General features: G+C 45.0%; 1 protein-coding gene across 1 annotated transcript in view; it reads left to right on the top strand.

Moving 5' to 3' along the window:
• The window catches only part of OVCH1 (ovochymase 1), a 1424491-nt gene that overhangs the window by 1208152 nt on the left and 197171 nt on the right, over positions 1–19168 (top strand). Inside the window, exon 27 of the mRNA XM_069628530.1 lies at positions 13925–14065. Coding sequence (XP_069484631.1) covers positions 13925–14065 — 141 coding nt within the window. The remainder of the gene's footprint in view (positions 1–13924; positions 14066–19168) is intronic.

Below are 19168 nucleotides of genomic sequence, written 5' to 3'. Positions count from 1 at the left end.
TGTCTTTGCCGTCTTCTACCCCGCGGTCGGGTTTCAAGAAGTGCCGGGACTGCGGTTCCAAGATGTCGCTACGGACCCGCACGACGTCTGCCTGTGGTGCCTCGACGAGAGCCACGCTACCGATGACTGCGATGAATGCCAGTCTTTGACGTCAAAGGTCTTGCGGGAGCTGAAGAAGTTAACTGTAGGTAGGGTTTCCAAACCCCGTAAGTCGAAATCCGCTCGGATTTTGACCGACGATTCAAGGGGCAACTCTGCGTCGCTGTTATCCAAGGGGTGTCGGTCCCGGAGTGGTTCCCGCCATTCCTCTGCCTCATCTAAGCACTCGCGGAAGAGCTGTCACTGGACACCTTCCCTGTCCTCGTCCAAGGACTCCACCAGACGGCGCGTAGCTTATCCCAACAAGCATTCATCTCTGGTGAAATGGGACGCATTCGTAAGGAGATGATGGCAATTTTCGAATCGCAGGGCACTGTTCCATCCGTGCCTTCGCTCTAGCCATGCCTGCTCCAGTTCCCAGTCCTCGACGCCCTCGAGACCATTGGCACCTGTGATGCCTTCTAAGAAGGCATTGATGCTGTCTGCGCCATGTCCATCTAGGGACTCTCTGGAGGCTCCTGCTCTGAGGAAGTCATCGGCGCCGAGGCCATCGAAGGACATGCTCTGGGCTCCGGCCTTGAAGCCGTTGTCGAAGTCATCAGCGTCTCGCTCGACGCTGATTCCCTAGAAGCATTTTGTGGAGTCTTTACCGGAGGTACCCCGGAGGACGGTGGAAACTCCGAGGAAGGCCCTGAGTAAATCAGTGAGGCCTGTGTTTGAGCCTTTTTCTGTGCCCTCATCCAGGCATTTATTCCAGCCTTTGGATTATATCTCAGAGGTGGATGAAGGGTCGGATGTTGAGGGGTTTGTTCCTCATGAGGTTCCTGGCGAACTGTTGTCTGGGCATAGCCAGATGGAAGACCTGCGTCAATACTTGCATGATGCCAGTGGTTTGGACACCTCCCCGGGGGTTGAGTTCGTTAGGCCTGAGCCTGGTACACAGTCTTCGTACAGGCGTCTCATGTCGAGGGTGATGGAGTACTTGGGGTGGTCGTCTCCATCTGTGGATTTTCTGCAGAATGACCCGACAGATATTTTGGACCAAGGTCCACCCACTGACCGGTGCTGCCATTTCATATGGCCTTACAAAGAAGGGTGGCGGCGGCTTGGACTTCTCCGGAAAGTCTCCAGGCAGTGAATGTTGCTACCGAAAAATACCATCCAGCCAGTGGGGACCCCAGCTACTTATCTGCGCACCCCACTCTGGAGAGTTTGGTGGTGCAGGTAGCTGCATACCCTATAATCCCTCCAGATAGGGACGACAACGGTTGGGCGAAGAAAGTGTTTTCATCTGGGGGTATGGCTTTAAAGGCAGCCAACTCAGTTTGTGTCTTGGCAAGATTCACTCACACTCTGTGGAACTGTGTATCTTTGGCGGCTGAACATATTCCCGAAGGGGAGGAACAGGATGGTTTTCTTGCCCTCGTTCAGGATGGCAAGGATGCCATGTGTGAATCCGTTCAGTCTGGACTGGACGTGGCAGACTGTGTAAGACAGTCCATGGCGGCGAGCACCGTGATGCACAGGTTTGAGTGGTTGTGGAAGTCGGGGTTTGCTCCTGATGTACAGTCCCAGCTTCTCAACATGCCCTTTGATGGTGACCATCTTTTTGGCAGCAAGGCTGACGAGAGCCTTGAGAAGTTGCAGACCTCCAAAGCTGCAGCGAAGTCGTTGAGCGCTGCAGTACATCAACCTCCGCCTTTTCGTCCTAGGGGACAGCAATGGAGGGGTATTTCCTTTCGATACTACTCTTCCTTTGGTAGATAGAGAGGAGCTGCCAGCAAAGGGGCTAACGTAGGAGTACCGTGCCAAGCCGCTCAGGCAGTTGCCTCTTTGCCCTCAGGCACTGCCGCAGCCGCTTCAGCTCAGTCATGAGGCCATGTCCCATGGTTCGCCGGTTGGGGGAAGGCTGGCGCAGCATCTTGTAGAATGACGTGCCATTGCTTCAGATGTATGGGTTCTGGAGATCATAGCCCACGGCTACTGTCTTCCTTTCCGGCGGAGGCCTCGCGACAATCCACCAGGGAAGCTCTCTTTGAAGAGTCCGGATCTGCTCCTTGCGCAGGAAATCAAATCCCTGCTGGAGAAAGGCGCCATAGAATTGTTGCCTGTAGCGGAGAGGAACAAGGGATGGTATTCCCCATGTTTTTTGATCATGAAAAAAGACGGGGGATGAGACCTATCTTGAACTTGCGTGGTTTGAACAAGCTCCTCAGGAAGGACAAGTTCAAGTTGGTTACTCTTTCTCAAGTCCTCCTGGCCCTTCAACTTCAGGACTGGTTGGTGTCTTTTGACCTCAAGGATGCTTACTTTCATGTGCTGATTCATCCCCAGCACAGGAAGTACCTGAGGTTCGCGGTTGGCGACTCGCATTTTCCGTTTCGGGTCCTGCCTTTCGGATTGACCTCCGCCCGAGGGTCTTCACCAAGCTAATGGTGATGGTGGCAGTGTATCTCAGAAAAGGGGGGATTCACGTCTACCCCTACCTGAACGATTGGTTGTTCAGGGCGTGCTCTCCCAGCCAAGTCCTGGATCATCTGTCAGTCACCTGCCACTCCCTTCACACGCTGGGCTTCTCCCTCAACTTGAAGTCCCACTTGACACCTACCCAGCAGCTCCAGTACATCAGAGCAGTGCTCGACACATCCCCGGGGCAGTGTTCGCCTCCCCAGGTGAAAGCTCATCACATTCTGCAGATGGTGGACAAGTTTCAACAAGCCCAGTCTCTCCCGGCATTCCAGTTCTTGAGGTTGCTCGGCCTCATGGCATCCTGCATTCTACTGGTGCCAGAGGCCAGGCTGCGGATGAGCTATCTGCAGTGGGCCCTCAAGATGCAGTGGTCGCAGTCCTCCGGCAGGATGTCGGATCCCGTTCAGGTGCTGCCCTCGGTCGCCCAGGATCTTCTGTGGTGTGCCGTCAAAGGCAATCTCATGAAGGGGGCTCCATTTTAGCTACCCTGGCCGGAGGTAGCGATCATGACGGACGCATCCCTCACGGGATGGGGAGCTCATACCAACGAGTTGACAGCGGTCGCTGGTCTCCGTCGGAGTCCAGACTCCATATCAATTTGTTGGAGCTGAGGGCCATCAGGCTAGACCTGAAGGCTTTTCTGCTGACTGTGCGAGGGAAGAATGTCCTGATCCTGACGGACAACACGGTGGCCATGCACTACCTCAACAAAAGGGGGGACAGGGTCACTTCCTCTGTGCAGGGAGGCGATGCAGCTCTGGTTCTGGGCAATCCATCAGGAAGTTTCGATCTCGGCTGTTCATCTGGCCGGAGACGAAAATGAGGCAGTGGACGTTCTAAGCAGGCAGAGCACGGTCTCTCACGAGTGGGAGCTGGCTCAGGAAGTTCTCTTGGAGATCTTTGGCCTTTAGGGGACCCCCCAAGTGGATCTCTTTGCCACCAGTGTCAACCGGAAGTGCAAAAGATTCTGCTTGCGGGAATTTTGTCCAAGAGGAGCCTTAGGGGACACGTACTTAGTGGAGTGGTCCTTCCCACTGCTGTACGCGTTTCCTCCAGTCCCCGTCATTCTCCAAGTGTTGCGGAGGTTACGGAGGTTCGGTTCCCAAATGATCCTCATTGCTCCGGCATGGGCCAGGAGAGCGTGGTACCGGGACTTTCTCGACACATCCATCTGCCCTCTACGCCGTCTTCCCTACCGAGACGATCTGCTCTCACGGGAGTGGGGTCGGGTTCCCATCCAGAGGTCCAGTCACTCATACCTCAACCTTTCAGATACCAAGCATGAAGGCTAAGGAGTGGGTCCTCCCTGAAGACGTGATGGAGGTGTTGCTTTCGGCCAGATGGCCCACAACAAAGTCCCTGTACCGTTGCCGTTGGATAAAGTTCTGTGACTGGTTCAGGGTAAAGAATGTGGATCCTTTTCTTGTGCCATTCCTGTGGTTCTCTCTTTTTTTGTGCTTTTGTTAGCCCACAAGGGCCTGTAAATGGGTACCATTAAGGATTACCTGGCGCCGCTGTCCATATTTAAGCCCTCGCCTGAGGAGTGTTCTTATTTTAAGATTCCTTTGATTTCTCAGTTTCTAAAAGCACTAACTAATGTGTTTCCACCGTCACCTTTCCAGGTGCCGGGATGGGATTTGAACTTAGATCTAAAGTTCCTAATGGGAGCTCCGTTTGAGCCCTTACATTCTTATCCATTGAGACTGTTGTCCTTTTTAGACTACCTTCAGTTGCGGTTACTTCCGCTCGCAGAGTGAGTGAGTTGCAGGCACTTTCCTCCAAGCCACCTTTCACTCTGTTTCATAAGGACAGGGTTGTCCTTAGGGTTCGTCCTTCTTTTCTTCCGAAGGTTGTGTCTGAATTACATTTGAGCCAGAAGATAATTCTTCCGGCCTTTTATCCTCCTCTGCATCCTGGTAAGGAAGAGGAGAGGCTCCATTGGTTGGATCCTATGAGAGCTTTAAGTTTCTACATCTCACGAATGTCCCGAGTCCGAGTGGACGATCAGCTCTTTGTTGGATACGCTGGAAGGCGTTTAGGTCAAGCTGTTTCTAGGCAGGCCTTGTCCTGTTGGATCATCTTGACATTCTCTGAATGCTACCATCTAGTGGATAAGGACCCTCCGGTAGGCTTACGGGCCCATTTTACTAGGGGTGTGGCTGCCTCTACTGCTCTGCAGAGGGGTGTTCCCATTCGTAATATCTGTGAAGCAGCCACATGGGCCTCTGTCCATACTTTTGTAAGACACTACTCCCTGGATTTTATCCATGGGCAGGATTTAGCCTTTGGTAAGGCGGTCCTCTATTCTGCAATTTGATTGGGCAATCAAAAATTCTAAATTCTTTTCCCACCTCCATATGTTGGTACTGCTTTGGGAGTTGGTCATAGATGTGGAATACGTCGGAGGACACAATCCCTTCGAAGAACAAGTTACTTTGTTACCTGGTAACATTCTTTCGATGGGATGTTCCTCCGACGTATTCCACATCGCACCCTCCTAGCCTGCCCCTCTACAGAATTTCTTATGTTATTGCAGCTTACGTTTCCGCAAGGCTTTCTGTAGTCATACTGGCAAAAGATTGGTGCCACACGTTCTGGGAAATAACTACAACTGAGGCAAGAGGCGTTGTGCGTCCTATATATAACCTCCGGTGACATCGGCTCGATTGAGGCCCTCGAGGGACAGCTTATCGACGTAGGACACCGAAAAAAAATCTGAAGCAGCACAGTTGTGGTGATTACTGTCATAGATGTGGAATACGTCTGAGGAACATCCCATCGGAAGAACGTTACCAGGTAAGAAAGTAACTTGTTCTTCGGTTCTCATCCATTGATGCAGGACTTGTTTCTGAACAAAGGATAGCTGTCTCATGGCACTTTCATTTGTATGCCCACCCCCTTTGTTGGTTGTGGTTGACTGGTATGAGGATTCTAGTTTACAGAACTAAATTACCTACTTTTCTTCATCTGGAATCTGATCATTCTCACACTTGCGTGATCTTCTGTTGGTTTGTGGAGAGAGTGGCAGAGTTAGTGGCCCATACTGAAGTGTCAATCCCGTGCTTAGCTGTATCTGCCACCTTTCTTATCACTTTCTTCCTCTCCCCTGCGCTTACTAGGGTATGCCCTGCCTCTTTGGAAGCAAATATTTGCTGGACAATGTTTGAGTTGTCAATCTTCGCATGCCAGCATTGACCGGTGTTATGCCGATGGCTTACTACATTTTCTTAGCTCCTTCTTATTTTGGTGTGGACAAGACATGCATAGCCTGTCTGGTGACACCCTACTGTCATAGCACCATGCCTCTCTGGGTGGGACATTTTCTCCTATGTTTAACCATGACATCAATTCAAGGCATGTGCGGTGAAACTAGTTTCCCATATGAAATGTTTCTGGCCTCTCTGCAGTAATATTATCCACAGAAAAAGTCAATTTGTTTTCAACACAGGCATTTGGCCAGGGCTCATCCTGTTTGATGCTTGTAAAATGAGGGGAGCATTGACCATGAAAATCGGTTTGCATGAGATGTTGATGCATGGTCCCACTAGCTTATGAATATTTATCATTCTGCTCCAACAAAATGCCACACACTTGACACGCTCTTTAATGATTTTGGGGAGCAAGTCATCTGATGCCTTGCTGGGAGCGCGCCATGGATCTTCCTCTCGCTATCTGGCTGGTGGAAATTGCAAAGTTGTTCCCTCGTCCATAGTCTGATCCTAGTTTCTGTGTGGGATTAATTGTCTTTGTCTATGGGTATGATTAACTTGCAGCTACTTAGTGAGTTGTTGATGCCTGGGAATTGGCATTTTACTGACTTTGTTGCCACTCATTTGTCTGTTGTCTATCCTGCAGTGATCTGGTTGGCTTGGAGATTTCCGTTAACTTTGGCACCATCTATCATGGCCTTCAGGGAAGTTTCAGAATTGCTTGACTCCTATATGTGCCACCTTCCAGGTGGTTAACATTTTCAATGCAAATCCTTCCCTTTTTTCATCATAAGATTTGTTGTTGGTGCCTAGTAGTGGTTCTTCTGTTGAACACTAGAGGTATTATTGGTACTCTTGTCAGCTAAGGTGTGCTGTTGATGAACCAGGAATCGGGAGGGTGGTGGGGAGTGGACGGGGCTTGCTCCTGCTGTATTAAACTTTGACAGTTTCCCTGTGGGCTGAAAGATCACTGTCTGAGAGTAGTCCTGGATTGTATGCTTTTGGTCCAGCAAGGAGGTTGGTCTGCGGGAGTTGAGCCAACCAGTTTTCAATTTCATAGGATGGGCATAAAATGTGTTGAAGTATGCCTGGGGAAAACTGATTCCATTACAATATCCTGGAATTAAATAGCTGCCTAATGTCTAATTGCTGAAGACCTGGATCTAAATATGCCTCCTATGGGTTCCCCTGAGCTCTAAAAGGTATAGCGGTATGCTGTCAGTCAGCACAACTGCATCATATTGGCCAAGTACATCACCTGAAATCAAAACGCTAATCTAGGCTAGTTATTATCCTTACTTGTAGCCATAGATTGTTGGTGATACAGATGCTATGAAGCTAGAAATTAATCTCAACTTGTATATGGAGATGTTGCCTGAGTAAAGCCCCTTTTAGTAATTGGGATGTACATGGAAAGTCGTCATTAGATTTATTTGGTCAAATATCCAAGCACTACATTTCTACAACTTAATGTTCAGCTCTTTGGAATTAGGAATTCACATGTATGGTACCTTCACAGTCAGCAGGACACAGCAACTGAGCCTGATTCACTGAGAAGTTGCAATATGTGGTTGGATGTATGATGTATGGTAAACGTTTTACCCAGGCTTACTTGTTATAGCATGCATTTTCCCCTACACAAAGGTCCTTTTCTAAAGCATATGAAGGTGTGTATATGTGTGTGGTGGCATTCTTGTCAAGTGAGATTTGTCCCCACGATCAAAATATTACAACACCACAGGACAAAGCCAATCACCCATATTCCAGAGATTTTGTTTTCATCCTGCGTGGTGTTATAAAGAAACTGACTGATTTAGTTATAAAGTGTTTTGGATTGATTCTTCAAGTCTTGTGGTTGAGTGCTCTTGAATCACATAATTGAACTAGTTTCATGTTCAGCGTATGTGGGTATTGTGCATACCATGAGTTAGATTTCTATCTTGCTTATCAAACATGCAATAAGTGCATAGTAGATTTAGTCGAAAATGATTTGGGTTGTTTCTCAGTCGTTAACTGCTCCATAATCCCCTGACTTGCTAGCATCTGTTTCCTTCCATACACACCATTGTATGCCCATTTCTGTTGCTCTCCTCTGATTCATCCTTCCTCACTTAAAAGGCAGCACTCTGGGTGAAACACTTCATTTTTCCATGGGGCCAGCGAAATCCTACTCCTGCCTATTGAATATATATATTTTTATAGACTATTGTTACCCCTGTGATAAATTGACCTATTTTGTAAGATGTCTTGGTCTGTTTATTTGGGGTTTCTGGTGCATGAATGAAGGTTAATTCCCCCCTCCCCAATACCATTGGCTTGAACGGTACCTTATAAGTTTCCACTGAATGTATGGTCACAAGAAGGCAATTGTGGAACTTCTTCAAAGGTGGTGGGCACATATGGTATGGCATCGGAGTTCTTCAAACATGATGGCCATACATGGCATGGAATATTTACATTCGGCATGATTAAAACCAAATTGGAGGATTCAAAGAAACCTGATTTACAGCAAATATTGTGCAACTACATTTAGTCCTACCCGAGTTAATTCTTCTCTCTTGAATGTAACTCGCTGCCTCGTGCCATTCCAAATCCCTATTTGTGTTCGTTCCCTATGATTGGACAATTATTTATCCAGCCATCTGTGAATAGATCTATATAGCTAGCATCCAGTGATCAATCATGAACTACCTGTTATCTGTATGAAACCAGCCCAGATGTATTACTGAATTGCATCCATAAATATGGAAACTTTTTTTTTTTACTCTTTATTATTTACTTTTACCAATACAGAACTATATAGAATTAATCAATCTTGTGACCATATCAAGCAAACCAAATAAACAGTACAACTATATACAATTAATGATATACCCCTGTTTAAAATTAATCTCCTCTCCCATCACACCCGACCTTACCCACCACCCCCAAATCCCCAATGTTCACATTCACATATAATATACCTTAGTACATCGAGATGAACTTTCTCCAGATCTTTTCAAATAATGCATTCTTCCCCTCTTTTCTGTACAGTACTCGTTCCAGATCAGCTAGGACATGCATATCTGAGATCCACACCTCGGTCTCCAAGATGGTATCGGACTTCCAATTACTCAAGATGATTTTCTTCCCTATCATAACCCCACTGAACAGCCATTTTTTCTGACATTGAGTAAGGTCCTCTAACATTTAATCTCTTCCTAAAACCAATGTTTTGAAGTCAAATGTCTTTTTCGCAAGCACCTTTTCACAAATTGTACCCATTCGCCTCCATAAGAGTCTCACCTTCCTACATTCCCACATCATGTGCTCAAAGGTACCTTTTTCATGGATACATGTCCAACAATCAGAATTTTTTCGTAGACCCCTCTTCCACAATCTTTTAGGGGTCCAAAAGACCCTATTCAAAATTTTAATCTGTTATGATCTCTCTAAATTCCTGAGGGCACATTCGGACATTTTCACACATACGCGTCCACAAATCCACTGTGATTTCAGAACCAATTCTTCTACTCCATTCCTCGCTTAATGAATCATTACTGCTGTATTGTGCCACGATCATATTGTAAACTTGGCTGGCCAAACCCCCTTCCCCACTTCTTAAAAACAAGTCTAGATGTAGCCTTGCTTCAAGATCAAGCTCTCTGATAGCACTTTTAAGTTTTCTGTAGTCAGACACCTTAAAATTCTGAATGGCAAACCCCATCTGTACTTCTAGTTGTCATCCACCCATCGTCCATAAAAAGATCAGCAATCCATTGAACACCACCTAGAAACCATTCAGGCCAGAAGACCACCTTAACATCAATCTTAATAGAAGGATTTATCCATACTGAAGCACCAGAATCTTTATATGCATCTTTCCTCAACAATTCATTCAGCTTTCTCCACAAATTTCTCAAACATGCAATCAATGGGTCTTTCGTGCAGACTTTTCTAGAAACCGAGGTCAAAATCGCTTTCGGCATCAGTGGTCTACTATAGCTAGTTTCTGCCAGCACCCATTCATCAGGAGTAGCACTAAGGAAAGGGACTATAAATTTCGACATGAATGCAAGGTGATAGGCTCTAAAATTAGGTACTCCCAGCCCCCCCTTCGCCAAAGGTAATTGCAACTTCCACAACTTAACCTGGGAATTTTTTTGTCCTAAAGGAATGCCTGAAGCAATCTATTTGAGGTGCAAACTGATTGCCCTTACCTCCTGGACCTCTATCTAAGGGGATATACCAGATTTGGCAACTATAGCTCTGACCAGTTCTGGAGTGCCCTATTTCCGGCAGAATCTTACGTCATTGCGTACATCGTGGCATTCCATGTCTGGCTCAAAGTAAATTCTTTGCACAGATTTGTTACCTAGCTCCTCTGATGTTTATTACTTACTATGAAATGGTACTTTTTAATGGAGACATCATATTTTTCTATGTATTGTTTGATTTTAGTGTGATATTATTCTATTATGTTTTGTATGTTTTTGTATTTTGCCATGGTATGTGTGAAAGTATGCCAAGCCTCAATGCACCTTAAATAAAAAAATGTTTAAAAAACTAGACAAAGGTGGTTCTAGCATTGAAATTCCAGGCCCACCCATCTGCTTTTTCAAGCAGACTCAGTGACCCAAGCATTGTTGTTTCCTGTGTAGGGTAGGCACGCACAATATTTTACCCAGGGTTCGTTCTGGGCAAAGGATGGCTTTCAAGGGGAGAGGGGGGAGGCGATGGGGTTAATCACTACGAAGGGGTGTTGTCCCCATTGCCCCACCCTAGAGATGCTACCGCCCACAACACTGATGCCTCCTACCCCCTAAATTCTGCCTGACAACTGCATTCCTTATGCCTCCTGACCCACAAACCCATCCAGTCCAGCTGACATCTCATCACCACCCTGACACTTCTGCACGGTGCCATACAGTGCTCATCCATTCAAATAGCATGACACTTTCAGCCTCCTCCCCCTTCGAAGGTGCCAATATCTTGTGACCCCTCCAGTGGGCATAGTTTCAGACAGCTATGTGCAATCTGCAGTAATGTGTTCAAATCATGGATAGGGCAACTTGGCCCTTCATCTTTCCCAGATCAAGAAGTTAATTCCCAGATCAATAAGTTAAATGCACCTCTGGTTGCTTTTCAATCATGACGACTCTGAAGCGCCACGTATGTGTTTGGTGATAGTCAGCAGCTGTGTTGAAGGGCTCTGTATTGTGGCACGGGTTCTGGGGGGGAGATTTTATTAATGGGGTTGTCATTGGCTTCACCCGTGAGATGCCATTGTCTACAGCACTCTGAGACCTCATGCTGACTACAGTATAGTTGACATCTGTACTCTCCTTGATGCTTCCGTTCCACCGACTTCATCACCTCGCTGACATTTCAGCCCATTAACATATTAACATATGGCCTCCAATTCACAACTTCAAGCCGCTACCTCCCGCCACCCTGACATTTGTCCATGACATAACTCCTGAAGGATTCTTTTCATCAACCCGAAACGTGTTGAGAGGTAACCTCTCATAACCGACCTTGAAATTTGCAAATCACTTCGACATTTCACCTTTGTGACCATGAGATATAAGTTTGTTGCGTTGAATGAAATGACTGGATTATGATTTTGGAATTTTTTACAATTATTTGTAATGCTTTATACAAATTTGTGTATTAAATGAGATTTGTCTTTCTACTTATGAATTGAGAATGAACATATTTTTCTGAAAGATTGTTTACAACAATCTTTCGAAATACTTAAAATGGTACTTATGTATACTAATCGAGTTTTTTCCTTACGGAATGTAGGGTCCGCCCCCCTATCCAGGGGCGGATTGAAACATGGTGAGTGATTTAGTTTCTCATGCAGTATTTCTCCTGATCGCCATTGAGCGTGCTGTGGCACCCAGTTTGGTCCAGTTGATTTGCACATACAGGGCTGCGGCCCATTCACAAGGCCATCCGAGCCAAGCTATGGAGCAGACTGGCATAGTCTCCCCAGGTGAACAGTCTGTGCTCCATCCACAAAGGTACAGGCAAAGCAGTGACCGCGGCAGCAGTACATGCGTGTCTAGTGTTTATACCATATGGGAGTGCACCAGATGGATGTACAGTGTGAGCTCATTCAGCAACAAACTAGGTTCGTGGTGCACGTACCTTGAGCAGTTAGCAACACTGACCGGTGCCAGGGATTGATTTTAATTTGATAGGACAATTGCATGGTCTGACAGGGTGTGTTGGGATGTGGACATGGGACATGGGGGATGACTTTCACAGATGACCTTCGACCACCTCCTTGTTCTTTTTAATACTAGATTATATCCAGTCTTTGGTACTATTGTTAACCCAAATTAGTCAAGAAAAAGGCCCAAGCATAAAGTTATGAAAAGTGGTTTGTGCAAAGAAATAACAAATGGGACTTTCACCTGAAGTCTGGGGATAGGTGCCATGAAGTAATGACGATTGGACCCCCCAGACCCTTTCAAGGTCATTTTATATTCCCTTTTCCACTACTGTCGGAGCCAGGTCCCAAAAGCTTCCTTATGAGCTCATGGGACCTGCATCTGACAACATTGGGGGAAAAGTGTGCAATGAGCGTGGTTTTGGAGGGGTAGATGGAGCGAGAGAGGGATTCAAAAGGGCCTTGGCATGGCAATCAGTGTGGAAGTGATGCACACTTATCCAAACACCTGTGGCCTGTGTACCACGTCACATCCTATCTTTCCTATATCCTCTATTCCCAGGCCGATAGTTTCAGGTTTATATCTAGTGTTCGTAGCCAGAATGAAAAAGGTAAGGTTTGGTAGAGCACATCCTGCAAATAGCTGTCCATTAACGGATTTGTTCCTAAATGTATACATCGCATTAAAATTGCTGTAGAAATGTTCCTGGGGCATTTAATCACTAGGGTTGTGTAGCCTTGGAGCAGAATCTCACCCTGAAGTATAAAGCTCCAGAAGTCACAGCAGAAAACTGGCTTTTAAAATTAAAACCAAAATGGGAGCTTTAAAACTTGCATATTTTTGGCCTCTCAAAATTATGAAGTGGCTAATATCTCAGACTTCCTACAGCACCAGATATCAAAACTGTTAGATCTACGACCTTCTCTCCTCGCCTATCCACCCATGCCCCAAAGACCCATACAGTTTGAGTGGGCACACAGGACTGGCACAGCCAGAAGCAGCAGGCCTAGACCATATTCCACTAAACTCCTCCTGAGGCACACAGTGTGGTGTAATATTTGGAAAACTGCTGAAGAAACCTTTCTAGGGCCAACAAAAATGCAAGATTTAATTTTTCTCAGGACTTCAGCAAAGATGTTGATAAAAAAGGATCGGTTTTAAAGTATCAAGGAAGCTGGCTCTGGAGCAAGACGTCATAGACTTGGACATACTTTGCAATACGGTATATTAGGCTGGGGGGGGATTCATCCATTCAAATAACAAATGATTTAGTAGCCTTTTCGTGTAAGCTTAACTGAATGTATATAGGGTATTCCTTGGGGTCACGTGGTAACAATTATGAATGCTTAATTTTCAGAGAACTTGCATCATTGATGAGTTCTAATTCTAAATCATTTGTTGTGTCCCGCCATAGCCTCCATCATGTACATTTCAACTATACTACCATTGCCACCAAAGATTAGATTTGTTTTTTGTTGCAGGCATCAGAGAATGCAATGTTCTACGATAGAAGACCTAGGTACTGAGCTGGCACTGCGTATGTAGTTTAGCACCTTTGGGAGAGCCCCACAGCCAATCGAGGCTTTAAATGTGACTTTCCTTGTAAGCAAATGGCCATATCCCGAGTATTTTTTAATCACCCTCTTCCCCCTCTTTCCGCCCCTCCAATACTCCATTCGCTGAACATGCCCCTCTGTCCCATAGTATTTAATTTATTGTGCAGCTTTTACCATGACCACCTTTTTATGTATTGTATTTATTTAAAAAGAAAATAGTCAAACTAGGATGTACTTTGTGTTAACCAGGTAATAAAAATGGGCCGGGAGCTAAAATGATCAGCTAGAGTAGATGTGTGCTGTAGAGGTGATGTGCTCAATCATTTAACAGTAAATGCTGTATTAGCAAGTTTGTTTTTCTGCTGTGAACCCTGATTTTCATTCTAATCTACCACATACTCTAATGCTTTGATTCCATGTCCTACTGTAGGCAATCTAAGCGGTGAGGTTCCGCCCACTGCTATAAAGTCTGAAGGAGCACAGGTCACCCTCATCTTCATTTCCAATTCAGACGTGACGCATACCGGCTTCAGTTTGACATACACTGCTCACGAGCTGAAATCCAGAACCAGTAAGTGTATTTGATATACTAAGTGTTCATATGTTGTATTTTATTGTTGCAAAGTGTATTTATGATTTAGTGTGTTAGGAAAGATTTCTCTTTTGGCAACCTTCCCTCCATATTCTATGGACTCTGTAGTGAGTCAAAAGGAAGACGAAAAATCTGGTTCAGGCAATCATGAAAGTCCTTCCAAATGCCAAGGTTATTTTTTCTGGGTTGACACCTAGAGCAATATGGGACAATAGTTCTGTTTTTTGTCGTCAGCAAAATGTTAGGATCTTAGTGAACCGAGGAATGTTTGGTTTTATAACTAGATCGGGCATGTTTTGCAACAATTACAACATTGAGTCTGGTAATGTGGATTACTTTAAGGAAGATGGCATTTCTTTCTTTTATGGGAAATGCTGTGCTGGTGTGGAACCTAAGGGTTGCTTTAGAGAAGCTAATGTGAAGATTTTTGGAGGAAAATAAGAGAAACAAAAAATAGAAAATGAAGTGTTTCTGAAGCATCTGCAAAACAAAAAGGCCCTTCAAAGCCAACCTCAAAGGGGAAATGGGGCACACTATTTAATTTTTCATCCCCCACGCTCAGATTTTTCGATTTGCCCGCGGACAGCGCGTATTGCATACAGGGATTTTGCGGTTGAGTGGCATGTAAATGAAACAGAGCAGAGCAAAGGGATTGGTCAACAAGGTTTAATGGGTATGTTGTGTAAGGAGTTTGTCAGTAGGTCTTTTTTCCTGATAGAAGAGCAGATAGCTATGGCTGTGTGTTTCAGAAAGCAGATTGTCTGGATTTTGGGAGATTCTTGGATAAATTGGTTGGAGGTGCATGCAGATCGCTGTGGAGTGGCTGCACATCTTGGATTCTCTCGTGTGGAAGTGCACTGGCATGGAGTGCGTGGAATGAAGTGAGTGGATTTGGTACCTCTCTGTGCTTCTTTGGTGACACAGCGTCATCCAGACATTATTATTCATTGTGGAGGGAACAGTTTAGGACATGTGTCTGGAATCTCTTTGCAATTTGCAATGAACAACTTGGGAAAGTCATGGACATGCTCCAGAGTCATTTTTCCTGTATTGCGCAGAGACAAATGTGGCTGCATTCTTTTTCATTTAGTCCACAAATGGAGAAAGCAAGGTGCAATGTTAACAAGGCTGTTTGTGCCTTTTTGAGAGATGTTGGTATGTCCCCTTTTCAGAATGAAAACATGTTTTGTAGCTGACACATTTTTGGCAGAGCTGGAGTACATCTTACTTATGCCAGCAATCCGATTTTTCTGCGAAATATACAAAATGCATTGAGACCTTTTTTGGAATTGGAGTAGTCCATTTTGCAGTAGGTGTTGACCATTTGAAGTTTTTGTAACGCAAAAAAAAACACAAAGGCTCTTTTCAGAGCCACCACTTCCTCCAAGAGAAAAGTGCAATGGTTGTGGCAGGACAGCACTGCACGGATTTTAGATGTCCACGGACTTCTAAAAAATGCACAGGGCCCTTCACTATGTATTTGTCACTTCTGTTTTTAAACTGTGAAAGGCAGCTCTGAAAAGAGCCTTTGTTTGTTTAAAAAATATTTTTGGGGGGTTTTAAAACACGACACAAAAGGAAAGGAGGGGTAAGGAAGGGACACCAACCACGAGGATAAGAAAGGGCAGTTGGAGAGAGGAAGATGTAGGGTGGGCTTTATTCAGGTAGGTCGCAGACCTTCTCATGCTCCATGACCGCAGTCTCGAAAGCAGTCCGAAGGTTCTCCCCTCTGCAGAGTACTACATCGCAGTACATGCACAATATTGTGACCCTCGAAAGGTAAGGGTCAACAGCATCATGAATGGCCTGTGAGGCAGCTGGAGGGATGCACTGTCCCAAGGAGTGTCTTTTGTGGTGACAGGAGTGGAAACGGAGGATGCTGCAGAGGAACTCGACCTACTACGTTTATCGCAAGGTACAACCTTACGAATAGCCCCACTGTGGAACTACTTTAGGTGTCGCTTCATTGATATAGTACCAAAGCTATACGAACCAGGCTTGCCACGACTCAGCACCATGTGGCACTGAGTGCAGATCACCTTGTTCGCTTGAGCTTTTGACTTTCCATCAACGTTGGTAAATAACCACCACACCCAAGACTCATGATGAGTGCTAGTATTAGGGACTTCCACTATCTCATCCTCATTCATCTGTCTCCTCTGCATCCACATGCCTGTTCCCCTCTGCAGGCCCTTGGGTACGGGATGGTGGTGGAGAGGGATGCCGAGGCAGTAGCAGCAGAAGCAATTTGGGATGCCATCTGGAAGGTTAATAACCAGGAACCAAGAACAGCAACTTGCACAATTGTCCTGTTGTAAATCTTGGAAATCCAAAAGCAGAATGAGGATCAGCTATGGGGTGTGGCCTTTTATAGCGGTGCTGGGGCGTCCTTCGCGGACACCTGCGTCGTCTCTGAACACTTCGAACACTAAGCACGAGCTCAAAAAGTTCCAAAAAGTATTTAGATCGGTTGGGACATTATCTGGGACATGTGCAATGGTAAACTTTTACTGTAAAATTCCTTGGATTGTTCAAAAAGCACTTTTTTAAATGTCCGGGGACCCGGACAGTGTCCGGAAATAAGGACAGATTTTGAGCATGGGTGCGGCCACATGACGTCGCGGACACGTTTGCAAATGGGACGGTTGTTCCGCAGGACATCAAATGCGCAGTGCCGGTTGTGCGCATGCACGCGGGTGTTCTGCAGACAGTGTTCGGGTCCCCGAACTAATTAAAAGTGTGGTGGACAGTTGCATAGAGGCGCAAGGTTCTTAGGACCCAAGTGTGTGATGCGCATGTGCGCTGGTGTTTTACGAACAATGTTGAACTCCTCGAATAAAAAAAATGTGCGTCAAAACTTTGCGGCAGGCAGACTGGATATGTGTTCTACGGATATATTCTGGTTGCGGACATTACGAACAGCGTGGGTGTTATTAGGACACCCCTATTTTGGGTGATTGCAGACAGGAGGACATCTTGTGTGTTCCAAGGACACCTCCATTTTAATTACGGACAGTACGAAGAGGTACTATGTCCATAGGACACTCCCATGTTGGTTGATTGAGAACACCCCGGACAGCCGTGCTGTGCGCGGACACCCTGACTGCCTTTTAAAAAAAAATAAGACACAGGCATATACTAAGAACACATTTAAAATGTTATTGTTTAAAAGTAGAAAAATTAGGAAAGGGGGAAGCAGAAACTGAAACGAATACAGGGGAATTAAGGGTTTGGACATGATGTATGGGAGGGGAGGAAGGGATGGAAGTTTCATTGTACCGTTTTTCTTGGTGGGGAGGGTTTGGGGATAGTTGGCTGGGACATGAGGGGGAACAGGTACATGTGGGACAGTGGTATTGAATGTTTTCTTTAATGTGGTCCACAATGCTCTTTTAGTTGATTTGAAGTGTTGTAGTAATACATTTTTAGTTCGATTTGTTTGAGAGGATCTTCTATTATCTCTTTTGGTATATTGGTTGTCTTGTCTGTTTAAAAAAAAGTGTCATGGTTATTAATTGGCTTATGTAGAGAAATGTTGTGTCTACCATTTATTATCGCTCTCTTCACTCATTTCATTTAATCTGCGGGAAATTCTCTTCCAGCCATTCCAAAGTCCTGGACATTTCTGTGCTAAAAAAAATAAATATTAGTTTTAGTGTACATAATACAGAAAATGTAAATATGAAATAAATATAGTGTACTTAATACTTTTTTACAAACGTTTGCTGTTACAAACTTTTGCTGTTACTCGTGTGTAAGTATGCTCTTGCTTCTTGCCGTGCAGTTTCTGTGAGGTAATTCAGTTGGAGGCATATTTATTTTGTTTTGGTATATTCCATTATATTGGAAATGCGACTTCAGTGGATGGTTGGTGTCTTACATATACAGTTTTACTACTTATTATTAAATGTAATGTATTTATGTGGTGCTTTTTGAATGTTTGTTTTTATTGTATGATACAATAATGGAAGATACCCTTTAAGTTTTTGGATAGTGCTGATGGTGACCACGTGCATCTGCAGACATGCGCACGGCCCGCAGACATCAAAATCACTAGGGGGAATGGGGTTTAGTATTTTCTATGTTACATTAATGTAAGGTAAGGGAGTCTTAGTAAACATTTGTCACATTTCCATTATCTATATTTATATTCAGTGAAAGAAGCTTTGTTAAAGGGACGTTATGGTTAAGTTGTGCTACTAAAACCTATGAAATTCAGTGAAAACATTTTTGTTAAAGGGACTTTATGGTTCGAAGTAAAACCGGAAAACCCCTGAAATGTGCAAGTTATGGTAAGCTAAGCAACCATAACTTGCGCCACCACCGTGCAGTGCTAAGACTAACACCCAGGAAATCAAAGATGACATCACAAATGTCATTGACATCACATGTGTATTTACTTTTCATGAAAAGTCTGTACAAGGGGTTTTCATTGTAATGTTGATATAAAAGTGTCAAGGATCATTGGAATAAATATCATGAGGTACGTAATGCATTAAGTAATGCAGTGTTACAAATAGCATTCTATTATGAAGTTCTTTAGTATTTGTATTTAGTTTATTTATAAAGCGCAGCCAGGCCCTGGGGCATATGGGCGCGTAAGGTAGAGCTGGTTACAGGGTTAAACAGAGTTAAGTTACAGTTACAGGAAGGATACAGTTACAAGGGTATGCAATCAAAACAATACAGTATGCAATCAAAACGATACAGTCGGCCAGGTTCCAAAGTAGTTACAGGTAGGAGCTGGCATAATAAACAAGTGCATGCGCGGAAGTTAAACTGTCAGGAGTCCGTGTTATGGAGCCAACATTTCGTGCTATATTTGAACCGGTTGAATGACGGTTCTGCGCGTAGATGTGGGGGGATGGTGTTCCATAGTTTGGATGCTTGTACCGGGAAGCTAGCTCCACCCGAGTTGAGGAGTTTAAATCTCGGTATGGTCAAGGTGTTAGTTTGGGCTGCTCTAAGGGGTCTCAAGGCGGAGTGTGGTGTGAAGTGGTTAGTGAGGTATGCTGGAGCAAGGTTAGCCCTGACTTTGTGAGTGAGGGCAAGCGTTTTCAGGGATATTCTGTGCTTGACAGG

The sequence above is a fragment of the Ambystoma mexicanum genome, chromosome 12 (genome assembly GCF_040938575.1).
Source record: "Ambystoma mexicanum isolate Mex_15411 chromosome 12, UKY_AmexF1_1, whole genome shotgun sequence".
NCBI lineage: Eukaryota > Metazoa > Chordata > Amphibia > Caudata > Ambystomatidae > Ambystoma > Ambystoma mexicanum.
Note: the sequence above shows the minus strand (reverse complement) of the source record. Positions and strands in the feature narration are given on the sequence as shown.